Below are 27,165 nucleotides of genomic sequence, written 5' to 3' on the forward strand. Positions count from 1 at the left end.
GAGACCCAGGCTATTTATGCGTATGATATGGATTGGCAATAGGTGTGGTTGGGGAGGGTTCACAAACGAAAAAATACTTTTTGCCCATCCTGGCATGTATGTTTTCTCCATCCTGCCATGCATGTTTCCTCCATCCTGGCATGCATGTTTCTCCCCATCCTGGCATGCATGTTTCCCCATCTTGGCATGCATGTTTTCCCCATCCTGGCATTCATGTTTTCCCCATCCTGGCATGCATGTTTTCCCCATACTGGCATGCATGTTTTCCCCATCCTGGCATGCATGTTTTCCCCATCCTGGCATGCATGTTTTCCCCATCCTGGCATGTATGTTTCCTCTATCCTGGCATGCATGTTTCCTCCATCCTGGGATGTATGTTTCCTCCATCCTGGGATGTATGTTTCCTCCATCCTGGCGTGCATGTTTCCTCCATCCTGGCATGCATGTTTCCTCCATCCTGGCATGCATGTTTCCCCATCCTGGCATGCATGTTTCCTCCATCCTGGCATGTATGTTTCCTCTATCCTGGCATGCATGTTTCCTCCATCCTGGGATGTATGTTTCCTCCATCCTGGCATGCATGTTTCCCCATCCTGGCATGCATGTTTCCTCCATCCTGGCATGCATGTTTCCTCCATCCTGCCATGCATGTTTCCTCCATCTTGGCATGTATGTTTTCCCCATCCTGGCATGCATGTTTCCCGATCCTGGCATGCATTGTTCCCCATCCTGGCATACATGTCATTCCCCCCATGCTGGCATGTGTGTGTCCCCCCCCCATGCTGGCATGCATGTTTCCCCCCCATGCTGGCATATGTGTTTCCCCCCATGCTGGCATGTGCGTTCCCCCCCATACTGGCATGTGTGTTTCTCCCCCACCCCATGCTGGCATGTGTGTTCCCCCTCCCCCACCCCATACAGGCATGTGTGTTTCTCCCCCACCCCATGCTGGCATGTGTGTTCCCCCTCCCCCACCCCATGCTGGCATGTGTGTTCTCCCCCACCCCATGCTGGCGCTAGCACTGCCCCCTCCCATCCCCACCTTGGCACAGCAGCACACGAGTTATAAAAAAAAAAGCAACACACAACTTACCTTCCTGCACACGCTCCCCCGCTGCGCGCCGCTGGGTCCTCAGTTCCCACGCGGCCAGAAGACCTCATTATGTCGGCGCCGCTCGCTGACGCTCTTCCGTCTCCTAGGCAACACACCTGCAGCCTGGGGGAGGAGTGTCAGAGCCAGGAGAAATGTCTCTTCCGCTCCAACAAAGCTTTGATCTGCCGGAGCGACTGCACCAGCAGATCAAAGCGGCAGGATCAGGCGACAGCACGCGTGCCAGCAGAATGAGCTCTGCGTGCCCCAGGTTCGCCATCACTGGTCTAGGAGGTATTTGCCATTTTTATTTTACATTGGACATTGTTGATTTTAAGAATGACTTGTCTAAGTATAGTACAACCCTTATAAAAGGGATCCATTTAACTCCCCTGATGTGATTTGTGCATTTGGTAAGTTCTTAAGTTTTTTTCTATTGGACTCATTTAGACACGAATGACCGTCAAGAGAGAAAGCGGACAGTGTTTACGGTAAATGCGAATATTGTTTTGCATGTGATGAAAGAAGGGTTTCTCAATGAATTTCAGTAACACATACACTGCTAATATTGTGTCACGCTCCCGATGCCTCAGCACCGCTCCTTACCCACTGACCCGGTCGCACCATCCCGGCACCGCTCCGTGACCACTGATCCTGTCCACATGTCCACCAGTCATGGCTACCGCCCCCGCTCGTGCTCTCCTGTGTTCTGCTCCTGGTCTCAGGAGTCTGACTCTGACTAATGCCTCTGTATAGGACCAGGCCGCGCCCACTCTCCTGGTCTTATAGGCCCAGCACACCTGAAACAGGAAATGACATAGGGCTGTGCTGGGTATATAAGACTTGCCTTTCCATGTGGGCGGGGCCTGATCAACGTGTCTTGAAACTTAGTTTTGAAAGCTAGGTGCTCAGGTCCCCTTATGCTGTGTCCCGTTACCTGGACTCTTGCTTGTCTTTTCTACCCGGCCACGCCAGTGCCCTGGAACCCCGAGACCCCAGTGACTGTGTTCTTCCCGTCCCCTGTGGGACACGGTTCCCGTTCCGGCCACGCCAGTGCTCCGGCTGCCGTGTACTCTGCCCCTGGTGGGGTGCTCGGTCCAGAGGATCCACCACCTGGGTCCACCAGTCCTCCCGGTCCTGACATATTGCCATCTATTTAGGTGGTCTTAAGTAGAAAATGGGTAACTGCCATTGACTATAAAACTGGTTGGTACTGTTTAGGATTTTTGCAGTCCATTTTGTACTAAAGTAGCCGAATAGGCCCTGTAGCACCCGGCTAGTAATGTGATTGAATGGTTTTTATTCAGGACCATCTAAATGTTGTTTTCCTTTTTCTATTTTATTTTATTTTTTTTCTTCTAGAAGCCAAATTCTGAACGTATAGCAGTTTTGAGTAATGTTTGTGCTATTTAGGGGTTGTTTGGGGTGTTTTGTTGCTTAGGATAGGCCTAGACCTGAAAACTGTCATTAGAAAGCCTAGAAGATTCCATTATGACCAGCTTAATTCTTCACCCAGATCTACCTACTAATACATGGAGCTTAGCAGACAATGGAGCTATGGAGGGTACAGTAAAGATATTGGGGTCTCTCCCCTCATTCTGATTCAGCATAGTAAATACAGAGTGAGAAGCAGCAATCCATGATCAGACAGTGTAATTCTATCATCTGCGCCATACACATAGGAAAGTGCCATGTCAGCCATGTTCAGCGATTAAATCAAGTTGCCTAAACTATTCTTCTCTTTTTGTCCAGATGATTGAATAGTTCAGGATCTCCAGTATGTGTAATACTCTAATGACTGTGCTGCTCTCTTTTAGGCTAAACCTTTCTCTGGTGAAACGTCTACGGCCTTAATGGAATATAAAAAAGAAAATTCTGATAATGATGGTAAGTTTTCAGGTTTGTGTAATACGTTGCGTATATTGTAATGCACTGTGTGTATTATGTGGAATAAAATGTTTCCGCAGTTGGTTGTAATTGTATTTTAACAGATTTTCCCCAGCTGCTAACATTTCTCCCAATACATTGCAAGCTGCCGGATTCCTTTCAGCCTTAACCACTTAGTGACCAGGCCAAATTTATCAAATCTGATGTCACTTTGTGGCAGTAGCTCTGCAATGTGTCAACAGATCCCAGGGATTTTGAGACAGTTTGGGTTTTTTTTGGAGGGGGTTTGTGTGACACATATTTTATGATGTATGATAACGATAAATGTAGGTCGATATGTTTGTGAGTTTTATTTATTTAAACAAAATCAGAAATTTGTAAAACTTTTAAAAATGTAACAATATTCAATCTTATAGATGATTAATCCTTGAATCCAGCATCATCTGTAAAAAAAAAATGTTTTATTTTAGGTCATGAAGGGGTTAAAGCTTTTATGACATACTGGTACTTCACTTTTCACGTGTTTTGTTCCCCTTTTTCCGAGAGCTATAACCTTCTTTTCTTTTTTAATTTTTATTTTTTTTTTATTTTTTGTTCAGTCTTTCCATATGTGGGCTTATTTTTTTTTTGGGACGAGTTGTACTTTTGAATGAAACCATAAGTTTTACCACATATAGTACCTTGTGAAAGTATTCGGCTCCCTTAAATTTTTCAACTTTTTCCCACATTTCCAGCTTCAAGCATAACATTTTAATGTTATGGTGAAGAATCAACAACAAGTGGGACACAATTGTGAAGTTGAACTAAATGTATCCCTTATTTTCAACTTTTTTAAAAATAAATAACTGAAAAATGTGGCGTGCAATATTATTTGTCCCCTTTAAGTTAATACTTTGAAGCGTCACCTTTTGCTGCGATTACAGCTGCAAGTCGCTTGGGGTATGTCTCTATCAGTTTTGTACATCGAGAGACTGAAATTCTTGATCCATTCTTCCTTTGCAAACAGCTCGAGCTGAGTGAGGTTGGATGGAGAACGTTTGTGAACAGCAGTTTTCAGCTCTTTCCACAGATTCTCGATTGGATTCAGGTCTGGACTTTGACTTGGTCATTCTAACACCTGGAGACGTTTATTTGTGAACCATTCTATTGTAGATTTTGCTTTATGTTTGAGATAATTGTCTTGTTGGAAGACAAATCTCCGTCCTAGTCTCAGGTCTTTTGCAGACTCCAACAGGTTTTCTTCAAGAATGGTCCTGTATTTGGCTCCATTCATCTTCCCATCAATTTTAGCCATCTTCCCTGTCCCTGCTGAAGAAAAGCAGGCCCAAACCATGATGCTGCCACCACCATGTTTGATGACAGTGGGGATGGTGTGTTCAAGGTGATGAGCTGTGTTGCTTTTACGCCAAACATATCATTTGGCATTGTGCCCAAATAGTTTGATTTTGGTTTCATCTGACCAAAGCACCTTCTTGCACATGTTTGGTGTGTCTCCCAGGTGGCATGTGGCAAACTTAAACAACAATTTTTATGGATATCTTTGAGAAATGGCTTTCTTCTTCCCACTCTTCCATAAAGGCCAGATTTTTGCAGTATACGACTGATTGTTGACCTATGGACAGACTCTCCCACCTCAGCTGTAGATCTCTGCAGTTCATCCAGAGTGATCGTGGGCCTCTTGGCTGTATCTCTGATCAGTCTTCTCCTTGTTTGAGATGAAAGTTTGGATGGATGGCTGGGTTTTGGTAGATTTGCAGTGGTATGATACTCCTTCCATTTCAATATGATCGCTTACACTGTGCTCCTTGCGATGTTTAAAGTTGTGGAAATCTTTTTGTAACCAAATCCGGCTTTAAACTTCTCCACAACAGTATCACGGACCTTCCTGTTTTGTTCCTTGGTCTTCATGATGCTCTCTGCGCTTTAAACAGAACACTGAGACTATCACAGAGCAGGTGCATTTATACGGAGACTTCATTACACACGGGTGGCTTACCGTATATGCCGGCGTATAAGACGACTGGGCGTATAAGACGACCCCCAACTTCTGCCCTAAAAATATAGAATTTGGGATATACTCACTGTATAAGACTACCCCGCTCCCAAATGAAAAAAAGTCTGCTTTGATTGCAACATGTTAATTTTAATTCCGCGAGAGCCGTACAATATGTTTTTAAAGGGCCATTGACAAATCAATCGCTCCAATGTTCACTTAGTACAGCAAGGAATGCTCCTCCCTGCTGTATAAAGCCACAACTGGACTGAAACAATGGTACTACACTCTGCTACAAACAGACACACACAACTCTGCTACAAACAGACAAACACACACAACTCTGCTACAAACAGACAAACACACACAACTCTGCTACATACAGACAAACACATACAACTCTGCTACATACAGACAAACACATACAACTCTGCTACATACAGACAAACACATACAACTCTGCTACATACAGACAAACACATACAACTCTGCTACATACAGACAAATACACACAACTCTGCTGCTCTGTGGGGCCTGCACCCGCGGCTCGGCGGGTACAGCACCCGCAGCCTCGGCGGGGGGGGGGATTGGCAGGGCATACATCTGGGAGGTTAGAAGCAGCTCACCGGGGCCCATAATGGGGAGGCGGGGAGGGCATTTACCCGATTAGGTCACGGTGGAGAGGGGGCCCACTCAGCACCGGACAGAAACTCGCCTCCTTCATCTGTGGGACTGAGAAGGCGGTAGCTCCGCCCACAGATGAAATTCAAAACAGGATGTCTGCGCGCCTTAAAGTGACGGCGCCGCAGATTGCTGCCGAGGACTGTGGCAGCAGAACTATAAAGGCGAGTGGGCCCCGGCCAAGGGACAGGAGAACTGACGAGGCCGAGTGGGCCCCCCCCGGCTCTCCAGGGCCCCGGCATTTGCCCATAGACAGGTAGGAGCCCTGTCTGCGAGCCAGATACGGCCATCAAAAGAGCCATATCTGGCTCGCGAGCCATAGGTTCCCGACCCCTGCTGTATGATATATACCGTATTTTTCGCTTTATAAGACGCACCTGATTATAAGACGCACCCCCAAATTTGGTGAAGGAAAAGAGAATTTTTTTTTTTTAATGTTAAATGGGGTCCATCTTATAATGCCAGTGTCCCTCTAACAAATCATATAGGGTATATGTCCCTCATAGCCCCCCATCCTAAAATTAGCCCCCTTAATCTGGATATGGCCCCCTTATATTGAATATAGCCCCCTTGTGATGGCACACGTTCCCCTGTGCTGCCTATGGTCCCCTATGGATTGCACACGTTCCCGTGTTAGATAACGCCCCCATGCTGCTGCCCATGGCCCCTATAGATCGCACAAGTCCCCCTGTGTTAGATATCGCCCCCATAGTGCTGCCCATGGCCCCTATAGATCGCACAAGTCCCCCTGTGTCAGATATGGCCCCTAGGCTGCTGCCCAAAGTAAAATAAAACACTCTTTCCTTATCTCCTCCAGCGCTGAGCTCCCTCCTGTCTGGCTCCGTGCTTCTGTTCTCCCATGGCTCCTATATAGATCGCACAAGTCCCCCTGTGTTAGATATCGCCCCCATAGTGCTGCCCATGGTCCCTATAGATCGCACAAGTCCCCCTGTGTTAGATATCGCCCCCATAGTGCTGCCCATGGTCCCAATAGATCGCACAAGTCCCCCTGTGTTAGATATCGCCCCCATAGTGCTGCCCATGGCCCCTATAGATCGCACAAGTCCCCCTGTGTCAGATATGGCCCCTAGGCTGCTGCCCAAAGTAAAATAAAACACTCTTTCCTTATCTCCTCCAGCGCTGAGCTCCCTCCTGTCTGGCTCCGTGCTTCTGTTCTTCCACTTCCTGGTTCTCAGTGCGGTCATGTGATCGGCACAGCAGGCTGAGCTCTCTGCCTGCCTGATCACAGTGGAAGCAGGGACACGGGGAGAAACGCTGCAGGGGTAAGTAAAGCTTTTTTATTTTAGAATGAGCAGCAGCCTGGGGGCCAAATCTAACACAGGGGTGGGCATGTGCGATCACACTGGGACGCAGGCTCATATAATATGCACCGCTGCCCCAGCCCCTCACTGCGTGCGATTTCAGCACCATTGGAGATGGACAGCGGCTGTGCATATTATATGAGCGGGTGCAGGAGATCAAAGGCTGCAGCCCGCAGCGTTCCCCTGTGCTCCAGAGCTGCTGCCCCCACCTCCCCTGGACGCTGCAGTGTACATATATATATACACAAACCCCCCCCCCCCGTATATCTGGCGTATAAGACGACCCCCCACTGTAGCCATTATTTTAAGGGGGTAAAAAGTCGTCTTATACGCCAGTATATACGGTATATTTATCATCATCAGTCATTTAGGACAACATTGGATCATTCAGAGATCCTCAATGAACTTCTGGAGTGAGTTTGCTGCACTGAAAGTAAAGGGGATGAATGATATTGCCCAATTTTCAGTTTTTTATTTTTTACAAAAAATTAAAATAAGCAATAAATTTCGTTCAAATTCACAATTGTGTCCCACTTGTTGTTGATTCTTCACCATAACATTAAAATTTTTATCTTTATGTTTTGAAGCCTGAAATGTGGGGAAAGGTTGAAAAATTCAAGGGGGCCGAATACTTTCGCAAGGCACTGTAGTGTACTGGAAACTGCAAGCAAATATCAGTGTGTGATGAAATTGCAAATAAAAGTGCAATTATATTTGGACTATTTTATTTAGTGTTCACTAACATGTCAGTATGATGAATCAGGTCTGTACGAATTCGTAAATACCAAACTTGTATAGTGTTATAAGAAAAAGGATCCAACATCCCACGTAAAATGTAAATGTAAAATCCACGAACGTTTATTCAAAAGAATTTAAAAACATTACAAGAAAATTAAAAAAGACCCGGTAAAAACAGATATATCTCAGGTCAGGGCAAACATGTTTTGGACAAACCTTTGTGATTTTACACATGTGGGATGCTGGATCCTTTTTCTTGTATCATTGGACTTTGCACGTGAACCATCAGTGACGTCTCCTGCTGTGGAGTGTGGTGAGCTGACTTTTTTTGCTTGTGGTATTGCTTTTCATATGTATACTTTTACTCTTATCTAAGGGGTTAAAAGAAAATTCAGTGCCTTTCGCGCCATTTTCCTAGATCCTTAAGGTTCTCATTTGTCGACATCTGGGGCTTAGCGACAGCGTATTTTTTGCATCTTGAGCTGAAGTTTTTAAGTACTCCATTACTTACAGTACATCATTGGTTGTGAAGGGGTTAATGCGGGCTCTTGGGACTAGTCCGCATGTTTCCTCACACATGTGCAAACAACATGTGTGGGTGACGCTCTGATCCACCTGCACCTGTTAACTATTTGAATCCCGCTGTATAATCTGAGTGTACAGCCCAAGTGATAAGATCACAGCTTCAAGTCCCCTAAGGGAACTAATAAAAAAGAATAAGGCTAGGTTCACACACTGCGTTTTTTTGACACTGCGTTTTTGTGCGTTTTTTGCGGCAAAAAACGCACCCGCGTCAAAAAAACACGGCAATAAATGCACGCGTTTTTGCCGCGATTTGGTGCGTTTTTTGCTGCGTTTTGCTGCGTTTTTGCTTACTGCGTCTTTATGCGTTTTTTATCAGTGAACAAAAAGAAAAGGTCTGATGTCATTTCCTTCTTCAATATGTTCTTCATTCTCCACTAATGTATGCAGGAGAGCAGACAGCTGCAGAACTACAAGGCTCAGCATACTCCATCCAATAGTGTATGCAGGAGAGCAGACAGCAGCTGCAGAACTACAAGGCTCAGCATGCTCCATCCAGGACTGTATGCTGGAGGGAGAGTCAGGGGGAGCAGACCTACAAGGCTCAGCATACTCCATCCAATAGTGTATGCAGGAGAGCAGACAGCAGCTTTCGAACTACAAGGCTCAGCATCCTCCATCCAATAGTGTATACAGGAGAGCAGACAGCAGCTGTCGAACTACAAGGCTCAGCATCCTCCTTCCAGGACTGTATGCAGGATTTCTTTGCCCCCCCAAACAAAAAAATTACGTGGGCTTCGCCATATTTTTGTATGCTAGCTGGGTACAGCAGGCAGGTACGGGCTGCCCCCAACCCCCAGCTGCCTATTTGTACCCGGCTGGGAACCAAAAATATAGAAAAGCCCTTTTTTTTGTAATTATTTCATGAATTTCATGAAATAATTAAAAAAAAAATGACGTGAGCTTCGCCTAATTTTTGTGTCCAGCCGGGTACAACTAGGCAGCTGGGGATTGGAATCCACAGTGCAGGGTGCCCATGCTTTCTGGGCACCCCCGCTGCGAATTGCAGTCTTCAGCCACTCCAGAAAATGGCGCTTTCATAGAAGCGTCATCTTCTGGCGCTGTATCCAACTCTTCCAGCTGCCCTGATGCCGGGTGGCTCACTGGGTAATAATGGGGTTAGGGCTAGCTGTATATTATCAGCTGGCCCTAAGCCCGAAATTCATGGTGTCACGCCAATATTAGGCATGGCCACCATGAATTTCTAGTAAAGATAAAAAAAACCACAACACACAGAAAAATATTTTTATTAGAAATAAAACACAACACAATTAGTGACTCCATCTTTATTGAAATAAAGAACCCCCCTCCGCAGTAATCCTGGGTCAAGGGTCCTGTGCCGTCCAATCCAGATCCAATATCATCTGATCGGTTTGCTGGAAGGCAAAGCGATCAGATGATGTGTCAGCTTCAAGTGCCTGAATCACATCACACATCAGCTGCTTGTATAAAAGCCGTTTATACAATCAGCAGATGCATCGGTGCAAAAAAAAATAAATACTTATGTGCTGATTACTGGCAGCTCCTGGAGCAATTGGAGGAGTCTGATTCCGTCCGATCGCTGCAGGAGCTGCCGGTAATCAGGGATGAAGTCTCCTGACGCATCCGCTGATAGGTTAAACCGGCCGGCCGCTGGCATCACCCCGAGACTTACGATCAGCTGATGCGTCAGGTGATTGCATCAGGTGATCCATCCCAGGTCCTGCATCCTGCAGGCATACGTACCCGGGGAGACTGCACACACCCGGAGCGGCGGTACCGGGAGGAGGAGCTGGGAGCGGGCATGGCACCGGGAGTCTGCAGACAGGTGAGTATGACATTTTTTTTCTACTGTTCACTTTTGTTTTCGCAGCCACTTCCACTTCCTGCCTGTACATGACGCCGCATGGCAGCAGACATGCACAGGACGGGAGGTGGAAGTGATGGTACCGGGAGGATTCACGCTTCTGTGTTTACTGACAGAAGGAATCCTCTTCCTGTACATGTCACTTTACTACCCACCTCCTGCGTTTATAGCTGCGTTTTTGGTCTTAGAAACGCACCAAAACGCACCTATTTGCGTTTCTCATTGCGTCTTTCAACATCCCATTGCACTCAATGGATGAAAAGCGCAGTGAAAAACGCGGGAATAATTGACATGCTGTGTTTTTGTGGCACCACAAAAACGCAGCTGAAAAAAAAAGCTGTGTGCAGACAGCAAAAATGAAAACTCATAGACTTTGCTGGGGAAGCAAAGTCATGCAGTTTTCTGAGCAAAAACGCACCCGAAAACTGCGCAAAAACGCCGCAAAAAACGCACTGTGTGAACTTACCCCTAAGGGTATGTGCCAACGATCAGGACTCGCTGTGTCCTGGACGCAGCGGGTCCAGACCTGCAGCGCCGCAAGTCTCCTTCGCAGATAAACGCAGCTGCTCGTACCCATGATCAGGGTTCAGTGCACTACAGTCTCTCGCTTGTGTCTCCCTACGGAGGACGCATGCGAATCCGCAGCAATCAATTGACATGCTGCAGTCTGGAAAGCCATACCGCAGGTCCGTGTTTGCTGCGGAAAAAACAAGAATAGTGGGCATGGGATTTCTAGAAATTCTGTCCACTATGCTTGAACTGTACACCGCAGCGTTTTGGACGCAGCTGAAGCATGCTGAATCTAAAACACTGCAAATACTGATCTTGGCCACCACCCTTAAAAGCGTTAAAGAAAGGTTTGTTTGTTTTTTTTAAATTAAAAAATTAAATCACATTCAAATCACCCCTTTTACCCCATTGAAAATAAAACAATTTAAAATGAATGTTTAGTATCATCACATTCAGAAAAGCCTGAGCTATTAAAATATAAAACAAATTAATCTGATCAGTAAAGGGCGTAACGAGAAAAAACATCAAAACACCAAAATTACGTTTTTATGACCTATTAATTAAATCCGGTTTTTGTGTTTAGTTTTGGCAATGTTTTTTTTCTTTTTTGATATGACTATCTGTAATACAAATACATATCTCCCAACCGTCCCAGATTCTGCGGGACTGCCCCGATTTTAGAGGTGTGTCCCGCACTCCCGCGGCTCACAGCTGATGTCCCGGCTCCTCTCCTTAGTGCAGTGAATAAATTAAATTATCATCAGCTCTGGATTATAGGGGCGACTGGGACGCAAACCCGTGAACCATGAGAGCTCATTGTTCCATAGGCAGCAGCTCTACCACTGAGGCACTGCCTGTATTGAAAATCATAGGTAGTTTTGGTTATGTTGACCTCTATATTGCTGTTGAGAAACCAGAAGCAGATTATTCAGCTGCAAAGATGGATGGAGGGATGGATGAATGGAGGGAGGATAGAGGGATGGATGGATGATAGAGGGATATATAGATACATGACAGATAATAGATAGATGGATAGATACGATACACTTTATTGATCCCGTGGGAAATTATGGTATCACAGCAGCACAACTTAAATCATAACATGAATTACTTAATTGACAAGACAGTAGAGTTGACAGAAGAACATTATACATTAGATTAGGACATACACAGAGGGTGAACTGAAAGTAGAAGAAATAAAGTAGACATAATAGATAGATAGATATAATTGATAGATAGATAGATAGAAGGATAGATATAATTGGTAGATAGATAAAACTTAGATTCGAACCAGCAAACTACAGCTTTCCTAGCTGCTATAGCTGTTGAGCCACTAGGAATTGATGATGTAAGAGGGTGGATTTTATATGAATAAACCTACAATACAGCCTCTTACACAGCAGATTACACAGGACACAGCTCCATTGTACACAGCAGTGTCTCTATCTCCTGTATTCTAGAGGGAGAGGAAAAGAGGGGTTTTTTTCTTCTAATAAAAGTACTAAAAATAATTAAAAAAATAGAATAATGTAATTTTTATTACACTTTTTTATAAAATAATAAACATCACAAATCAGCAAATAACATGGACATATTTGGTGTCCCTGTAATCGTAACGACCCGAACAAGACAGCGATCAGATTATTGATGGGGATCGGTAAATGGTATAAAAAAAATGTCGCAATTTATTATTTTTCTTTATTAAAACCCATAAAAAATGTAATAAAAATGTATCACTGATGCCGTGTTCACACGGAGCGTAAATGCTGTTTTTTTCTGCCGCTATCCGCACCGCGAGCGCAATAACATTCTTCTCTGATTATTGCGTGTTTGCGGTATTTTTTATGCATTGTCTCTTTTTTGATACATGTTTGGGGCAGATGTGAATCCTGAAGATTATAAAAGAAAAAAACCCTCCAAATCCACACAGTTCAGCGGCGAGTTTAGACACCAGGGGCGGAGATTTCATGATGTCTCATCCACTTTGCTTGGACATTTAGTCTGTGTTCACATGTAGTGTAAATGCTGCATTTTTTTTCTGCTGTTTTTTTTGCATATTTATTCTGCTGTGTTTAATTATCCAAGTAAAGTGGGTTCCATGAGAAGACGCCGCTGAACTGTGCGGTTTTGATGCTTTTTTTTCTCTGGAGGTTTCTATGTGGAGCGTAAAAAAACCCAGGAAAAAGCTTCTCAGTACAATAAAAAAAGCAGATTCACATCTGAACCAAAAACACATTAAATAATGAAGAAAAGGCAGAAAAAATGCAGCAAAAATGGAATAATCAGAGAAGATTATTATTGTGTAGTTTGGTGCCGACAGCGGCAGAAACAAAAATACCTGAAATTATGCAACGTGTGAACACGGCTTTATGGGCACAAATAAGCAACATGTCATATAGTGACACATATAAATATAAGAAAATTCTGGCTGCTATGACTATTAACGAACAGTCCGGGACATCTGCTAAATTACCCTTACTGACAAATGGGTGTGGCTAGGGCGTGGTCAAAATTTGTCGCACCGCGCTGTGCGCGCCGCTTACTTTGTCCCTCTTTCCTTTCTTCAAAATTTGGGAGTTAGGCAAATAAAAAATGGAAACCTTGTAATTTTAACATTAGCTGTGGAGAATGTTTTTTAGATTCATACATACTTTTGTTTCAAGAAACACCACCTATACATGGCCACAATAGTCAGATCCCGACCCTTTTTTTTTTTTTTTTGTATTGAGAGCAGTTTAGTCGGACAGGCCCTTCTCATTTCCCATTTTTGTCCCTTGTAAAATAAAAAAACTTAAACAGTGGAACCTCGGTTCCCGGGTAACTTGGTGTTTGAGTATTTCGCTATATGAGCAAAGCTTGCTGTAAATTTGTAACTCAGTTTACGAGCAATCTTTGCTGCACGAGCAAATATTCACCGCACACACTTATGGGTCCGTACTTTCACCGCACTCTGACTTGCTCTTGCAGACTGCACAAACACATACGCACACACACATATTATGCTCACCTTACCTTTTGTTCCCTCACTGGCCTCCTGGTTCTTATAGTCCACATGTACAGTATGTATATCCGGTAACCATCGCGACGATGGAGGAACTTCCGCTCTCAGCCGCTTCTCAAAGGCAGCGCGCTGACCAATCAGAGGCAAGCAACTCATGCCTTTGACGTCAGTGTGCTGGCCAATCAGAGGCAAGCGGATCCTGCGTATGACATTATGACATCTACTGCTGAAGCTCTGAAAGCGGAAGGTCTGGCATCGGTCGCTATGGTTAACGGATACACATACCTGCAGACTACAAGAAACAGGAGGCCAGCAAGGGAATGGAGGGTAAGGTGAGCATTTGCGTGAGTGTGTGTGTGTGTTTGTGCATGTGTGGAATGGCACAATAGGGGACCAGGATGGGACATTGAACAAGTTGTGGAACGAATTGTCTGAGCTTCCATTATTTCCTATGGGAAATTTTGCTTTGCTAGACGAGAAACTTGGTTTACAAGCACACTCTCAGAACGGATTGTTCTCGTAAACCAAGGTTCCACTGTACTTTCTTCAAGTGCCAACGCCATTCCAGCAGTGTTGGCACTCGTGTTCCCGTGTCTCATTTGATATTGTTACATCAAGTGAGCCTGACACCAAATCACCACCAGCTTCACTCACTCCGCCTTCGGACTTATTAAGTAATCAGGAAGAAGCAATCACTGGAGAAGCTGTATACAGAGCTCGTCCCTGCACAGCGCCCGGGAATCTGTCCTCTGATATAAAGCTCTGTCAGCGGCAGTCCCTGATGCTGCTTGCTGCGTGTAGGCCCTGCAGCCCCCTTGCTGATCGTTGCCTGTGCAGGGGCCACCGCTGACAGAGCTCTATATCAGAGGACAGATTCCCAGGCTCTGCGCAGGGACGAGCTCTCTGTACAGCTTCTCCATTGATCAGCCTCTGACCTTTTGATTGTCCGGCGACTGATCATTGCAGTAGCTGTATAAAGAGCTCATCCCTGCGCAGCCCCCGGGAATCTGTCTTCTGATATAAAGCACTGTAGGCAGCGGCCTCTGATGCTGCTTGCAGGGTCGTGGCCCCTTTGCTGGTCACTGCCAGTACAGGGGTTGCCACTCACAGAACTTAATATCTGAGGACAGATTTCCAGGTGCTGCGCAGGGATGAGCTCTGTATACAGCTACTGCAATGATCAGCTGCCAGCCAATCAAAGGTCAGCAGCTGATCACTGGAGAAGCTGTACAGAGAGCTCTTCCCTGCTAAGCACCCGGGAATCTGTTCTCTGATCTAAAGCTCTGTCAGTGTGGCCCCTGCACTGGCAGCGTTACAAAAACAGGACACCTAGTGAACGAGGATAGGTGAGAAGAATTTGTCTTTTGTTTTTTTTGCGTGTGCGAAGAATGGCACAATATGGGACACTACTACAGGATGGAGCATTGCTACAAGGAGAGGACTAGGAAAAGGGACATTACTACAAGATGGGCACAAGGATGGGGCACATTACTATATTATGGGGATAAGGATGGGCACATTACTACATTATATGTGGGGTGAGGTGAAGTGATTGTGCTGTCACAGATGAGATGTAGTATCCAGTGGCGTAACTAGAGTTTGATGGGCCCCGGTGCAAAGTTTGGACCTGGGCCCCCCCCTCTACGTACACCGACACTTGGGGTACGGGACGATGACACTGGTACTCGGGGTACGGGATAATGACGCTGACACTTGGCTCTTACCCTCAGCACCCAGCTTTCCTATGTTCTGAAATCCCTCTATCAGCACCCAGCTTTCCTATGTTCTGATATCCATCTGGTCATCGGCACCCAGCTTCCCCATGCTCTGCTATACATCTTTCCCTCAGCATCCAGCTTTCCCATATCAGAGCATGCGAAATCTGGGTGCTGAGAGATGTATAGCAGAGCATGGGAAAGCTGGGTGCTGAGGGAAAGAGCCCTTTTCCCTCAGCACAAAACGTTCCCATTTCATGCTTGTATCTTTGTCCCCCTTGTATATACTTCTGCAAATACTATAATGGCCCCCACATAGCCTTTCATATTGTATAAAGGGTCCCACATAACACTTCATATATTAGAATGCAGCTCCATAGTCCTCCATGTATTATAATGCATTTCCCAGAGTTCTCCATATACAGTGGAACCTTGCTTAACGAGAACAATCCGTTCTGGGACTGTGCTTGTTAACCAAGTTACTCGTTTAGCAGAGCAAGATTTCCCATAGGAAATCATTGCAAGGCAGACAATTTGTTCCACAACTAGTTAAATGTCCTATCCTGGTCCCCTATTCTGTCATTCCACACATGCACAAACGCACACAAACACACAAGCATGCACGCGCACACATATATGCTCACCTTACCTTCCGTTCCATCGCCGGTCTCCTGGGACTTGCTGTTCTCCGGTGCGGGCCGTGTATCGGGTTACCATAACGACGAGGGAGGAACTTCCTGCCAGAGCGCTGACGTCAAAGGCAGAGCCGCTTGCCTCTGATTGGCCAGCGCGCTGCCTTTGAGTAGCGGTGACAGGAACCAGGAAGTTCCTGCTTCGTCGCTATGGATGCCGATGCACAGCCTGGAGTGGAGCGGCGAGGCGAACTACAGGACCCAGGAGGCCGGCGATAAAACGGAAGGTACACATATTATATGCTCACCTTACCTTCCGTTCCACCGCCGGCCTCATGGTAGCATGTCGCGATGTACCCGGGAACTACAAGAACCATGAGATCGGCGGTGGAACGGAAGGTAAGGTGAGCATAATACTGTATGTGTTTGCGTTCTTGTGTATGTTTGTGTGGACTGCAAGTGCGGGTCAGAGCGCGGTGGATGGACGGAACTGGAAGTGTGTGAGGTGAGGGTTTTGCTCGCACAGCAAAGCTTTCTCGTAAACCGGGTTACAAATTTACAGAAAGCTTTGCTTGTTAAGCGAAATTCTCGTTAAGCGGGTTACTCGTTACACGAAGTTCCACTGTATTATAATTCACTCCATAGTACTCCATATATTATAATTCACCCCAGGCCTCCATGTATGATGCAGCCTGCCCCCCATGCTTCATGTACAGTGCCTACAAGTAGTATTCAACCCCCTGCAGATTTAGCAGGTTTGATAAGATGCAAATAAGTTAGAGCCTGCAAACTTTAAACAAGAGCAGGATTTATTAACAGATGCATAAATCTTACAAACCAACAAGTTATGTTGCTCAGTTAAATTTTAATAAATTTTCAACATAAAAGTGTGGGTCAATTATTATTCAACCCCTAGGTTTAATATTTTGTGGAATAACCCTTGTTTGCAATTACAGCTAATAATCGTCTTTTATAAGACCTGATCAGGCCGGCACAGGTCTCTGGAGTTATCTTGGCCCACTCCTCCATGCAGATCTTCTCCACGTTATCTAGGTTCTTTGGGTGTCTCATGTGGACTTTAATCTTGAGCTCCTTCCACAAGTTTTCAATTGGGTTAAGGTCAGGAGACTGACTAGGCCACTGCAACACCTTGATTTTTTCCCTCTTGAACCAGGCCTTGGTTTTCTCGGCTGTGTGCTTTGAGTTGTTGTCTTGTTGGAAGATGAAATGGAGGAGCGGAGGTTCTTGGCCAAAATCTCCAGGTAGGCCGTGCTATCCATCTTCCCATGGATGAGGACCAGATGGCCAGGCCCCTTGGCTGAGAAACAGCCCCACAGCATGATGCTGCCACCACCATGCTTGACTGTAGTGATGTATTCTTGGGGTCGTATGCAGTGCCATCCAGTCTCCAAACGTCACGTGTGTGGTTGGCACCAAAGATCTCGATCTTGGTCTCATCATACCAGAGAACCTTGAACCAGTCTGTCTCAGAGTCCTCCAAGTGATCATGAGCAAACTGTAGACGAGCCTTGACATGACACTTTGAAAGTAAAGGTACCTTATGGGCTCATCTGGAACGGAGACCATTGCGGTGGAGTACGTTACTTATGGTATTGACTGAAACCAATGTCCCCACTGCCATGAGATCTACCCAGAGCTCCTTCCTTGTTGTCCTTGGGTTAGCCTTGACTCTTTGGACAAGCCTGGCCTCGGCACGGGTGGAAACTTTCAAAGGCTGTCCAGGCCGTGGAAGGCTAACAGTAGTTCCATAAGCCTTCCACTTCCGGATGATGCTCCCAACAGTGGAGACAGGTAGGCCCAACTCCTTGGAAAGGGTTTTGTACCCCTTGCCAGCCTTGTGACCCTCCACGATCTTGTCTCTGATGGCCTTTGGAATTCTCCTTTGTCTTTCCCATGTTGACCAAGTATGAGTGCTGTTCACAAGTTTGGGGAGGGTCTTAATTAGTCAGAAAAGGCTGGAAAAAGAGATAATTAATCCAAACATGTGAAGCTCATTGTTCTTTGTGCCTGAAATACTTCTTAATACTTTAGGGGAACCAAACAGAATTCTTGTGGTTTGAGGGGTTGAATAATAAATGACCCTCTGAATAAACTTTTCACAATTTAAAAAAAAAAATAAAAAAAGAAATAACATTCTTTTCTTTGTCGCTCCATTGGGAGACCCAGACAATTGGGTGTATAGCTTCTGCCTCCGGAGGCCACACAAAGTATTACACTTAAAAGTGTAAAGCCCCTCCCCTTCTGCCTATACACCCCCCGTGCATCACGGGTTCCTCAGTTTTCATGCTTTGTGCGAAGGAGGCAGACATCCACGCATAGCTCCACAGCTTAGTCAGCAGCAGCTGCTGACTATGTCGGATGGAAGAAAAGAGGGCCCATAACAGGGCCCCCAGCATGCTCCCTTCTCACCCCACTCTTGTCGGCGGTGTTGTTAAGGTTGAGGTATCCATTGCGGGTACGGAGGCTGGAGCCCACATGCTGTTTTCCTTCCCCATCCCTTTAGGGCTCTGGGTGAAGTGGGATCCTAATCGGTCTCCAGGCACTGAGACCGTGCTCCATCCACAGCCCCTGGGGACTCTGCTGGACAAGGAGCCGAGTATCGTCAGGGACAAGGCCCTGCTACTTTGAGGTACTCTGTGTCCCCGTGGGGACCGCGCACAGAAACACTCCAGCATTGCTGGGTGTGTTAGTGCGCCGGGGACCGCAGCGCTGACCGCGCTTGTGCCATCACACACTGCAGCGTGGCTGGGTGTGTTAGTTTACTGGGGAATACCGCGCTGACCGCGCGCTGCCATTTCACACTGCAGCGCGCCTGGGAGTGTTAGTACGCCGGGGACTACCGCGCTTATACGCCGGCCGCGCTTATAACTTTAGTCCCCGGCTTTTGCGGCCTAGTCTCACTTTTTTCCCGCCCCCAGGCCTGCCAGTCAGGGGAAGGGCGAGACGCTGTACAGGACGTCAGCGCTGAGGGCTGGAACATGCTTTGCATACTCCACCCCCCTCACTGTGCACAGTGGGGCACCAGATTCCCGCACTTTCTAGGGCACGCCCACGGCCCCCTCCTCTCCTCAGGACGCCGGCAGCCATTCCTGTCAGCTCTTCTGACGCTGGAGAGGGGAGACAAGCTCTGGGAGACCCAGGCAGGGATTCTGGTGATCACACAACCGCTTTGAGCGGGCGGTAAGCAGCACCTGAGGTGCTGGCCCCACTAGTGCAGAAGTGTACATATAGATTATATGCTTATAGGCTATACTTTACACTGTATGGTGCACGGTTGATTTTTGGCTATATACCCTCCTGGATTGCTCAGAGGAGACAACAGCATGTCGTCCGCAAAAAGCAAGGGTGACGTGGTCAAGGGCTGGACTCAGTGTCCCAAGGTGGATCCTCCAATCTCCAGACTGGCGGCTAGATCCATAGTTGCAGTGGAAGATGGGGCTTCACTCAAGGATGCCACTGACAGACAGATGGAGCTCTGGTTGAAATCCATCTATGAAGCTATCGGCGCGTCTTTTGCTCCAGCATTCGCAGCCGTATGGGCACTCCAAGCTATCTCAGCGGGTCAAGCGCAAATTGACGCACTCACACGTACGTCTGCGCCGCAAGTGGCGTCCATAACCTCTCAGACGTCGGCATTTGCGTCCTACGCTATTAATGCTGTCCTGGACTCTGCGAGCCGTACGGCGGTTGCATCCGACAATTCGGTGGCAATACGCAGGGCCTTGTGGCTACGGGAATGGAAGGCAGATTCGGCTTCAAAAAAGTGCTTAACCAGTTTGCCTTTTTCTGGCGACCGTTTGTTTGGTGAGCGATTGGATGAAATCATCAAACAATCCAAGGGAAAGGATACATCCTTACCCCAGGCCAAACCAAACATACCCCAACAGAGGAGGGGACAGTCGAGGTTTCGGTCCTTTCGGGGCGCGGGCAGGTCCCAATTCTCCTCGTCCAAAAGGCCTCAGAAGGATCAGAAGAACTCCGATTCATGGCGGTCTAAGTCACGTCCTAAAAAGACCGCCGGAGGTGCCGCTACCAAGGCGGCTTCCTCATGACTTTCGGCCTCCTCACACCACATCCTCGGTCGGTGGCAGGCTCTCCCGCTTCTGCGACACCTGGCTGCCACAGGTAAAAGACCGTTGGGTGAGAGACATTCTGTCTCACGGTTACAAGATAGAGTTCAGCTCTCGTCCTCCGACTCGATTCTTCAGAACATCTCCGCCTCCCGAGCGAGCCGATGCTCTTCTGCAGGCGGTGGGCACTCTGAAGGCAGGAGTGGTGGTCCCGGTTCCTCTTCAGCAACAGGGTCACGGTTTTTACTCCAACCTGTTTGTGGTTCCAAAGAAGGACGGGTCTTTCCGTCCTGTCCTGGACCTAAAACTGCTCAACAAACACGTAAAGACCAGGCGGTTCCGGATGGAATCCCTCCGCTCCGTCATCGACTCAATGTCCCAAGGAGATTTCCTTGCATCGATCGATATCAAAGATGCTTATCTCCACGTACCGATTGCTCCAGAGCATCAGCGCTTCCTGCGCTTCGCCATAGGAGACGAACACCTTCAGTTCGCGGCACTGCCGTTCGGCCTGGCGACAGCCCCACGGGTTTTCACCAAGGTCATGGCTACAGTAGTTGCGGTCCTCCACTCTCAGGGTCACTCGGTGATCCCTTACTTAGACGATCTGCTGGTCAAGGCACCCTCTCAAGAGGCATGCCAACACAGCCTCAACGCTACTCTGGAGACTCTCCAGAGTTTCGGGTGGATCATCAATTTTCCAAAGTCAAATCTGACACCGGCCCAATCGCTGACATATCTTGGCATGGAGTTTCATACCCTCTCAGCGATGGTAATGCTTCCGCTGAACAAACAGCGGTCACTGCAGACAGGGTTGCAATCTCTCCTTCAAGGTCAGTCACACCCCTTGAGGCGCCTCATGCACTTCCTAGGGAAGATGGTGGCAGCAATGGAGGCAGTCCCTTTCGCGCAGTTTCACCTGCGTCCTCTTCAATGGGACATCCTACGCAAATGGGACAGGAAGTCGACGTCCCTCGACAGGATCGTCTCCCTCTCTCAGGCAGCCAAAGCTTCCCTTCGGTGGTGGCTTCTTCCCACTTCATTGTCGAAGGGGAAATCCTTCCTACCCCCATCCTGGGCGGTGGTCACGACGGACGCGAGCCTGTCAGGGTGGGGAGCAGTCTTTCTCCACCACAGGGCTCAGGGTACGTGGACTCAGCAGGAGTCCTCCCTTCAGATCAATGTTCTGGAGATCAGGGCAGTGTATCTTGCCCTAAAAGCGTTCCAGCAGTGGCTGGAAGGCAAGCAGATCCGAATTCAGTCGGACAACTCCACAGCGGTGGCTTACATCAACCACCAAGGCGGAACACGCAGTCGGCAAGCCTTCCAGGAAGTCCGGCGGATTTTGATGTGGGTGGAAGCCACGGCCTCCACCATATCCGCAGTTCACATCCCGGGCGTAGAAAACTGGGAAGCAGACTTTCTCAGTCGCCAGGGCATGGACGCAGGGGAATGGTCCCTTCACCCGGACGTGTTTCAGGAGATCTGTTGCCGCTGGGGGATGCCGGACGTCGACCTAATGGCGTCCCGGCACAACAACAAGGTCACGGCATTCATGGCACGATCTCACGATCACAGAGCTCTGGCGGCAGACGCCTTAGTTCAGGATTGGTCGCAGTTTCAACTCCCTTATGTGTTTCCACCTCTGGCACTGTTGCCCAGAGTGTTACGCAAGATCAGGTCAGACTGCCGCCGCGCCATTCTCGTCGCTCCAGACTGGCCGAGAAGGTCGTGGTACCCGGATCTGTGGCATCTCACGGTGGGCCAACCGTGGGCACTACCAGACCGTCCAGACTTGCTGTCTCAAGGGCCGTTTTTCCATCTGAATTCTGCGGCCCTCAACCTGACTGTGTGGCCATTGAGTCCTGGATCCTAGCGTCTTCAGGGTTATCTCAAGAGGTCATTGCCACTATGAGACAGGCCAGGAAACCAACGTCTGCCAAGATCTACCACAGGACGTGGAAGATATTCCTATCTTGGTGCTCTGATCAGGGATTTTCCCCCTGGCCATTTGCATTGCCCACTTTTCTTTCCTTTCTTCAATCAGGATTGGAAAAAGGATTGTCGCTCGGCTCCCTTAAGGGACAAGTCTCAGCGCTCTCTGTGTTCTTTCAGAAGCGTCCTGCCAGGCTTCTCAGGTACGCACGTTCCTGCAGGGGGTTTGTCACATTGTCCCTCCTTACAGGCGGCTGTTAGAACCCTGGGATCTGAACAGGGTTCTGATGGCCCTTCAGAAGGCACCTTTTGAGCCTTTGAAGGATATTTCTCTTTCTCGCCTTTCGCAGAAGGTGGTCTTCCTAGTAGCAGTCACATCACTTCGGAGAGTGTCTGAGCTAGCAGCGTTGTCATGCAAGGCTCCTTTCCTGGTGTTTCACCAGGACAAGGTGGTGCTGCGCCCGGTTCCGGAATTCCTTCCTAAGGTGGTATCCACCTTTCATCTCAATCAGGATATCTCCTTACCTTCTTTTTGTCCTCATCCAGTTCATCAATGTGAAAGGGATTTGCATTTGTTAGATCTGGTGAGAGCGCTCAGAATCTACATTTCCCGTACGGCGCCCCTGCGCCGCTCGGAGGCACTCTTTGTCCTTGTCGCTGGTCAGCGTAAGGGGTCACAGGCTTCCAAATCCACCCTGGCTCGGTGGATCAAGGAACCAATACTCGAAGCCTACCGTTCTTCTGGACTTCCGGTTCCCTCAGGGCTAAGGGCCCATTCTACCAGAGCCGTGGGTGCGTCCTGGGCTTTACGGCACCAGGCTACGGCTCAGCAGGTGTGCCAGGCGGCTACCTGGTCGAGCCTGCACACTTTCACCAAACACTATCAGGTGCATACCTATGCTTCGGCGGATGCCAGCCTAGGTAGACGAGTCCTTCAGGCGGCGGTTGCCCACCTGTAGGAACGGGCCGTTTTACGGCTCTATTACGAGGTATTATTTTACCCACCCAGGGACAGCTTTTGGACGTCCCAATTGTCTGGGTCTCCCAATGGAGCGACAAAGAAGAAGGGAATTTTGTTTACTTACCGTAAATTCCTTTTCTTCTAGCTCCAATTGGGAGACCCAGCACCCGCCCTGTTCCCTTCGGGCTGTTGTTTTTTCGTGTACACATGTTGTTCATGTTGAATGGTTTCAGTTCTCCGAAATTTCTTCGGATTGAAGTTACTTTAAACCAATTTATTTGCTTTCCTCCTTCTTGCTTTTGCACTAAAACTGAGGAACCCGTGATGCACGGGGGGTGTATAGGCAGAAGGGGAGGGGCTTTACACTTTTAAGTGTAATACTTTGTGTGGCCTCCGGAGGCAGAAGTTATACACCCAATTGTCTGGGTCTCCCGATTGGAGCTAGAAGAAAAGGAATTTACGGTAAGTAAACAAAATTCCCTTCTTTTGCTGCAGTGCATTTCACACTTCCAGGCTGATCTACAGTCCAAATGTCACAATGCCAAGTTAATTCCGAATGTGTAAACCTGCTAAATCTGCAGGGGGTTGAATACTACTTGTAGGCACTGTATAATGGAGCCAGCCCCCCATGCTCCATGTATAATGCAACCAACCGCCAAGGCCTTCATGTATAATGCAGCCAGCCCCCCATGCTCCATGTATAATGCAGCCAGCCCCCCATGCTCCATGTATAATGCAGCCAGCCCCCCATGCTCCATGTATAATGCAGCCGGCCCACCATGCTCCATGTATAATGCAGCCAGCCCACCATGCTCCATGTATAATGCAGCCCCCATGCTCCATGTATAATGCAGCCCCCCCATGCTCTATATGTAATGTAGCCAGCGCCCCATGCTCCATGTATAATGCAGCCCCCTATGCTCCATGTATAATGCTGGTAGCCCCCCATGCTCCATGTATAATGCAAGTCCCCAATGTTCCATGTATAATGCAGTCAGCCCCCCATAGTCCATGTATAATGCAGCCAGCCACCCATGTTCCATGTATAATGCAGTCCCCCATGCTCCATGTATAATGCAGCCCGCCATACTCCATGTATAATGCAGTCCGCCATACTCCATGTATAATGCAGCCCCCATGCTTCATGTTTAATGCAGCCCCCATGCTTCATGTTTAATGCAGCCAGGCCCCCCCATGGTCCATGTATAATGCAGCCCCCCCATGCTCCATATGTAATGCAGCCAGCGCCCCATGCTCCATGTACAATGCAGCCCCCTATGCTCTATGTATAATGCAGCCCGCGCCTCATGCTCCATGTATAATGCAGCCCCCCTATGCTCCATGTATAATTCTGGCAGCCCCCCATGCTCCGTATGTAATGCAAGCCCCCCCATGCTCCATGTATAATGCAGCCAGCCACCCATGTTCCATGTATAATGCAGCCCCCCATGCTTCATGTATAATGCAGCCAGCCCCCCCCATGCTCCATGTATAATGCAGCCCCCATACTCCATGTATAATGCAAGCCCCCCATGCTCCATGTATAATGCTGTCAGCTCCCCATATTCCATGTATAATGCTGGCAGCCCCCCCATACTCCATGTATAATGTTGGCAGACAAACCCCCCCCCCACCCCGTCCACCGTGTACGCACTGATTTTTTAAAAAACAACAAACAAGTTCTTACCTCTCCTCCGTTCCCCCTCTGCTCCGGTCGGCGTCCTCCTGTCTTGCGCTCTGTTCTCTCAGCACAGCAGTCGCACGGGGCTTGACGTCACCGCGCAGGCACAGAGGGAGAATGATGAAGCGTGGAGCTGCACGGGCTGCTCCACGCTTCATTGTTGCTGTGTGTGATGACGGGGAGGGGGGCCCAGTGCCGCCGCTAATAACGGGCATATAGCAGTCGCGTGGTCTGCGACAGATCGGGGCAGCTCCTCTCACAGAAAGGAGCTGGCTGCTGATCTGCAGAACGGGCCCCTAAGCTGCCGAGCCCGGTCGCAGCCGCGACCTCGGTAGTTATGCCCCTGGTAGTATTACTGCTCTGTATTACCAATGCTGGAGCGATCAGTGCTGAGCAGAATACTAACTGCCTATGAGTGTGCAGAGGGCTGAGCTACACAGTGAGGCCGGGTGGTGCCAGCTCTGACTGTGAGGTTTAGCAAACAAGGAAAGGAAAAAGTCAAGTTTGCTTGAGCTACAGGTCAAAAAAGTGGCTGCAGAGAATAAAGTGATAACTCAAGAGAAATAAAAGTTAGAAAACAAAAGAAAACCAATGTAGGAATGTTTTAATGACAATACAGCAAATATTAGCTTAAAAAAAGTTTGGAGTTTGTCAGACAACTTCTTTAATTTATTTCAGTTATTCAATTCAAAAAGAGAAACACATAGATCACTCTATTCGTAATGAGTCTATATAATATATTTCAAGTGTGTTATTTCTGTTAATGTTGATGATTATGGCTTACAGCCAACAAAAACCCAAGTCATTCTCAAAAAATTAGAATAATCACCACAAAACACCTGTGAAGGCTTCCTAAGCGTTTAAAATGGTCCCTTAGTGTGGTTCAGTAGGCTACACAATCATGGGGAAGAATGCTGATTTGACATATGTCCAGAAGGCAGTCATTGAAACACTCCACAAAGAGAGTAAGCCACAAAAGGTCATTGCTAAAGAAGCTGGCTGTTCACAGAATGCTGTATCCAAGCATATTAATAGAAAGTTGAGCGGAAGGAAAAAGTGTGGTAGAAAAAGGTGCACAAGCAACCGGGATAATTACAGCCTTGATAAGATTGTGAAGCAAAGGCCATTCTAAAATCAGGAGACAGATTCTCATGTAGATCTGTGTCTGGCTCTTAGCCTGGAACAGCTCATTTACATATAAGAAAAGCGTAGTTTTCTCTGGAATAAGTAATTGGATCGCAGATATCAAAGTATCATTTTATTCAACTTTCAATGACCTACATGCCCATATAGACAGCTTAGAAGGGCTGATCCTACTGACAGTTTTCCTTTTAAATAGATAATTATCTGGTGACTGCTTCCCTTTTAATTGTGTGTATGCTGTTTTTTTTGTTGTCTTAGTTTAACTTTTGATTTAGAAGCATATTAAAGTAACATTTCACTGAGTTATTCACTACATTGATATGTTTCCATTTCCAGACTGCAAAGGATTTCCATCAACCCCATATAGTGCTGTGCCAAACAATTTTATCAACATGAACAACAAACAAGTCTTATTAAAGTCTCCTAGAAGGTCCAATGTAGCGGAAGCCAGCTTCTCTAGGCCAGGGAATGCAACCATTGAAGAGCTTTACCCACAAATGATTGTGCGCATGAACAGGGCTCGGAATATAAATTTTAAAAACAGAGCTGCTGGTAATGTCCGGAGTGAAAGACACCAACTTTGGTGTAAAAATAAGATGGAAGCCATGAAAATGATCAGCAAGTGTCTTAAGACGACAATACGCTCTGCACCAAATTTAGAGGATACTGTGAGTGTGATTAAATAATGTCCAATTATTTTTTTTTCAAGTAAGTTAGATAGATCTTAAATACCTGTTTACCCCAACATCCCTATTACCATGCATATTCAGCTTTTAGACTCGGCATATTCTGTGCCTTGAACATTTCAATGCAGTATGTGGATCTCTGAGAATTTCCTACTATGTGCATTCGATTCCTGACATAGGAGTTGCCTCTACACTGTTTGACCCTCCTGAAATATGTTTGGCAAATACCGTATGAGACGCACCCCAAATTTAGAGAAGAAAGGGGGTATGTCTTACGATCCGGTGGTCTCTTACCGGGAGTAGGATGGCAGCGGTGGTGGAGCGGGGCCACAGGAGGCAGGGGCAGTAGTGGGGTGGGTCAATGTTGCGGATGGTGTGGCTGGCGGGTGTCCCAGATGCTGTGAGGTAACTTCAAGAAACTGTCGGTGGTGCGAGCTTTAAACAAAGGAAGCTCAGAGTCGGCGCGTGCGCAGATTGAGCTATCTTCTCAATGACAAGCCGAGATCTCATCTGTGCACGCGACACCTCCAGGCACCATTTTCCTTAAGTCCGCTGGTCCAGAAATGGCGCTTGCGCAGATGAGATCTTGAGCGTAGAGCGAGCCTGCGTGCACAGCCGCCTCCGGGCACCATTATTTGAAGCCCACACCTTTGACATTTTCAGGATGCTCC

At 47.5% G+C, this 27,165-nt stretch overlaps 1 protein-coding gene across 2 annotated transcripts in view; it reads left to right on the plus strand.

The window, feature by feature from the left end:
- Positions 1 to 27,165, plus strand: part of LOC142289850 (uncharacterized) — a 135,391-nt gene that overhangs the window by 103,974 nt on the left and 4,252 nt on the right. Inside the window, exons 6-8 of one of the 2 annotated variants that reach the window (XM_075333795.1) lie at positions 1,541 to 1,581; positions 2,908 to 2,977; positions 26,145 to 26,476. In XM_075333795.1, the coding sequence (XP_075189910.1) occupies positions 1,541 to 1,581; positions 2,908 to 2,977; positions 26,145 to 26,476 (443 nt within the window). The remainder of the gene's footprint in view (positions 1 to 1,540; positions 1,582 to 2,907; positions 2,978 to 26,144; positions 26,477 to 27,165) is intronic. The other variant, XM_075333796.1, reaches the window with a different exon arrangement.

The sequence above is a fragment of the Anomaloglossus baeobatrachus genome, chromosome 2 (genome assembly GCF_048569485.1).
Source record: "Anomaloglossus baeobatrachus isolate aAnoBae1 chromosome 2, aAnoBae1.hap1, whole genome shotgun sequence".
Lineage (NCBI taxonomy): Eukaryota > Metazoa > Chordata > Amphibia > Anura > Aromobatidae > Anomaloglossus > Anomaloglossus baeobatrachus.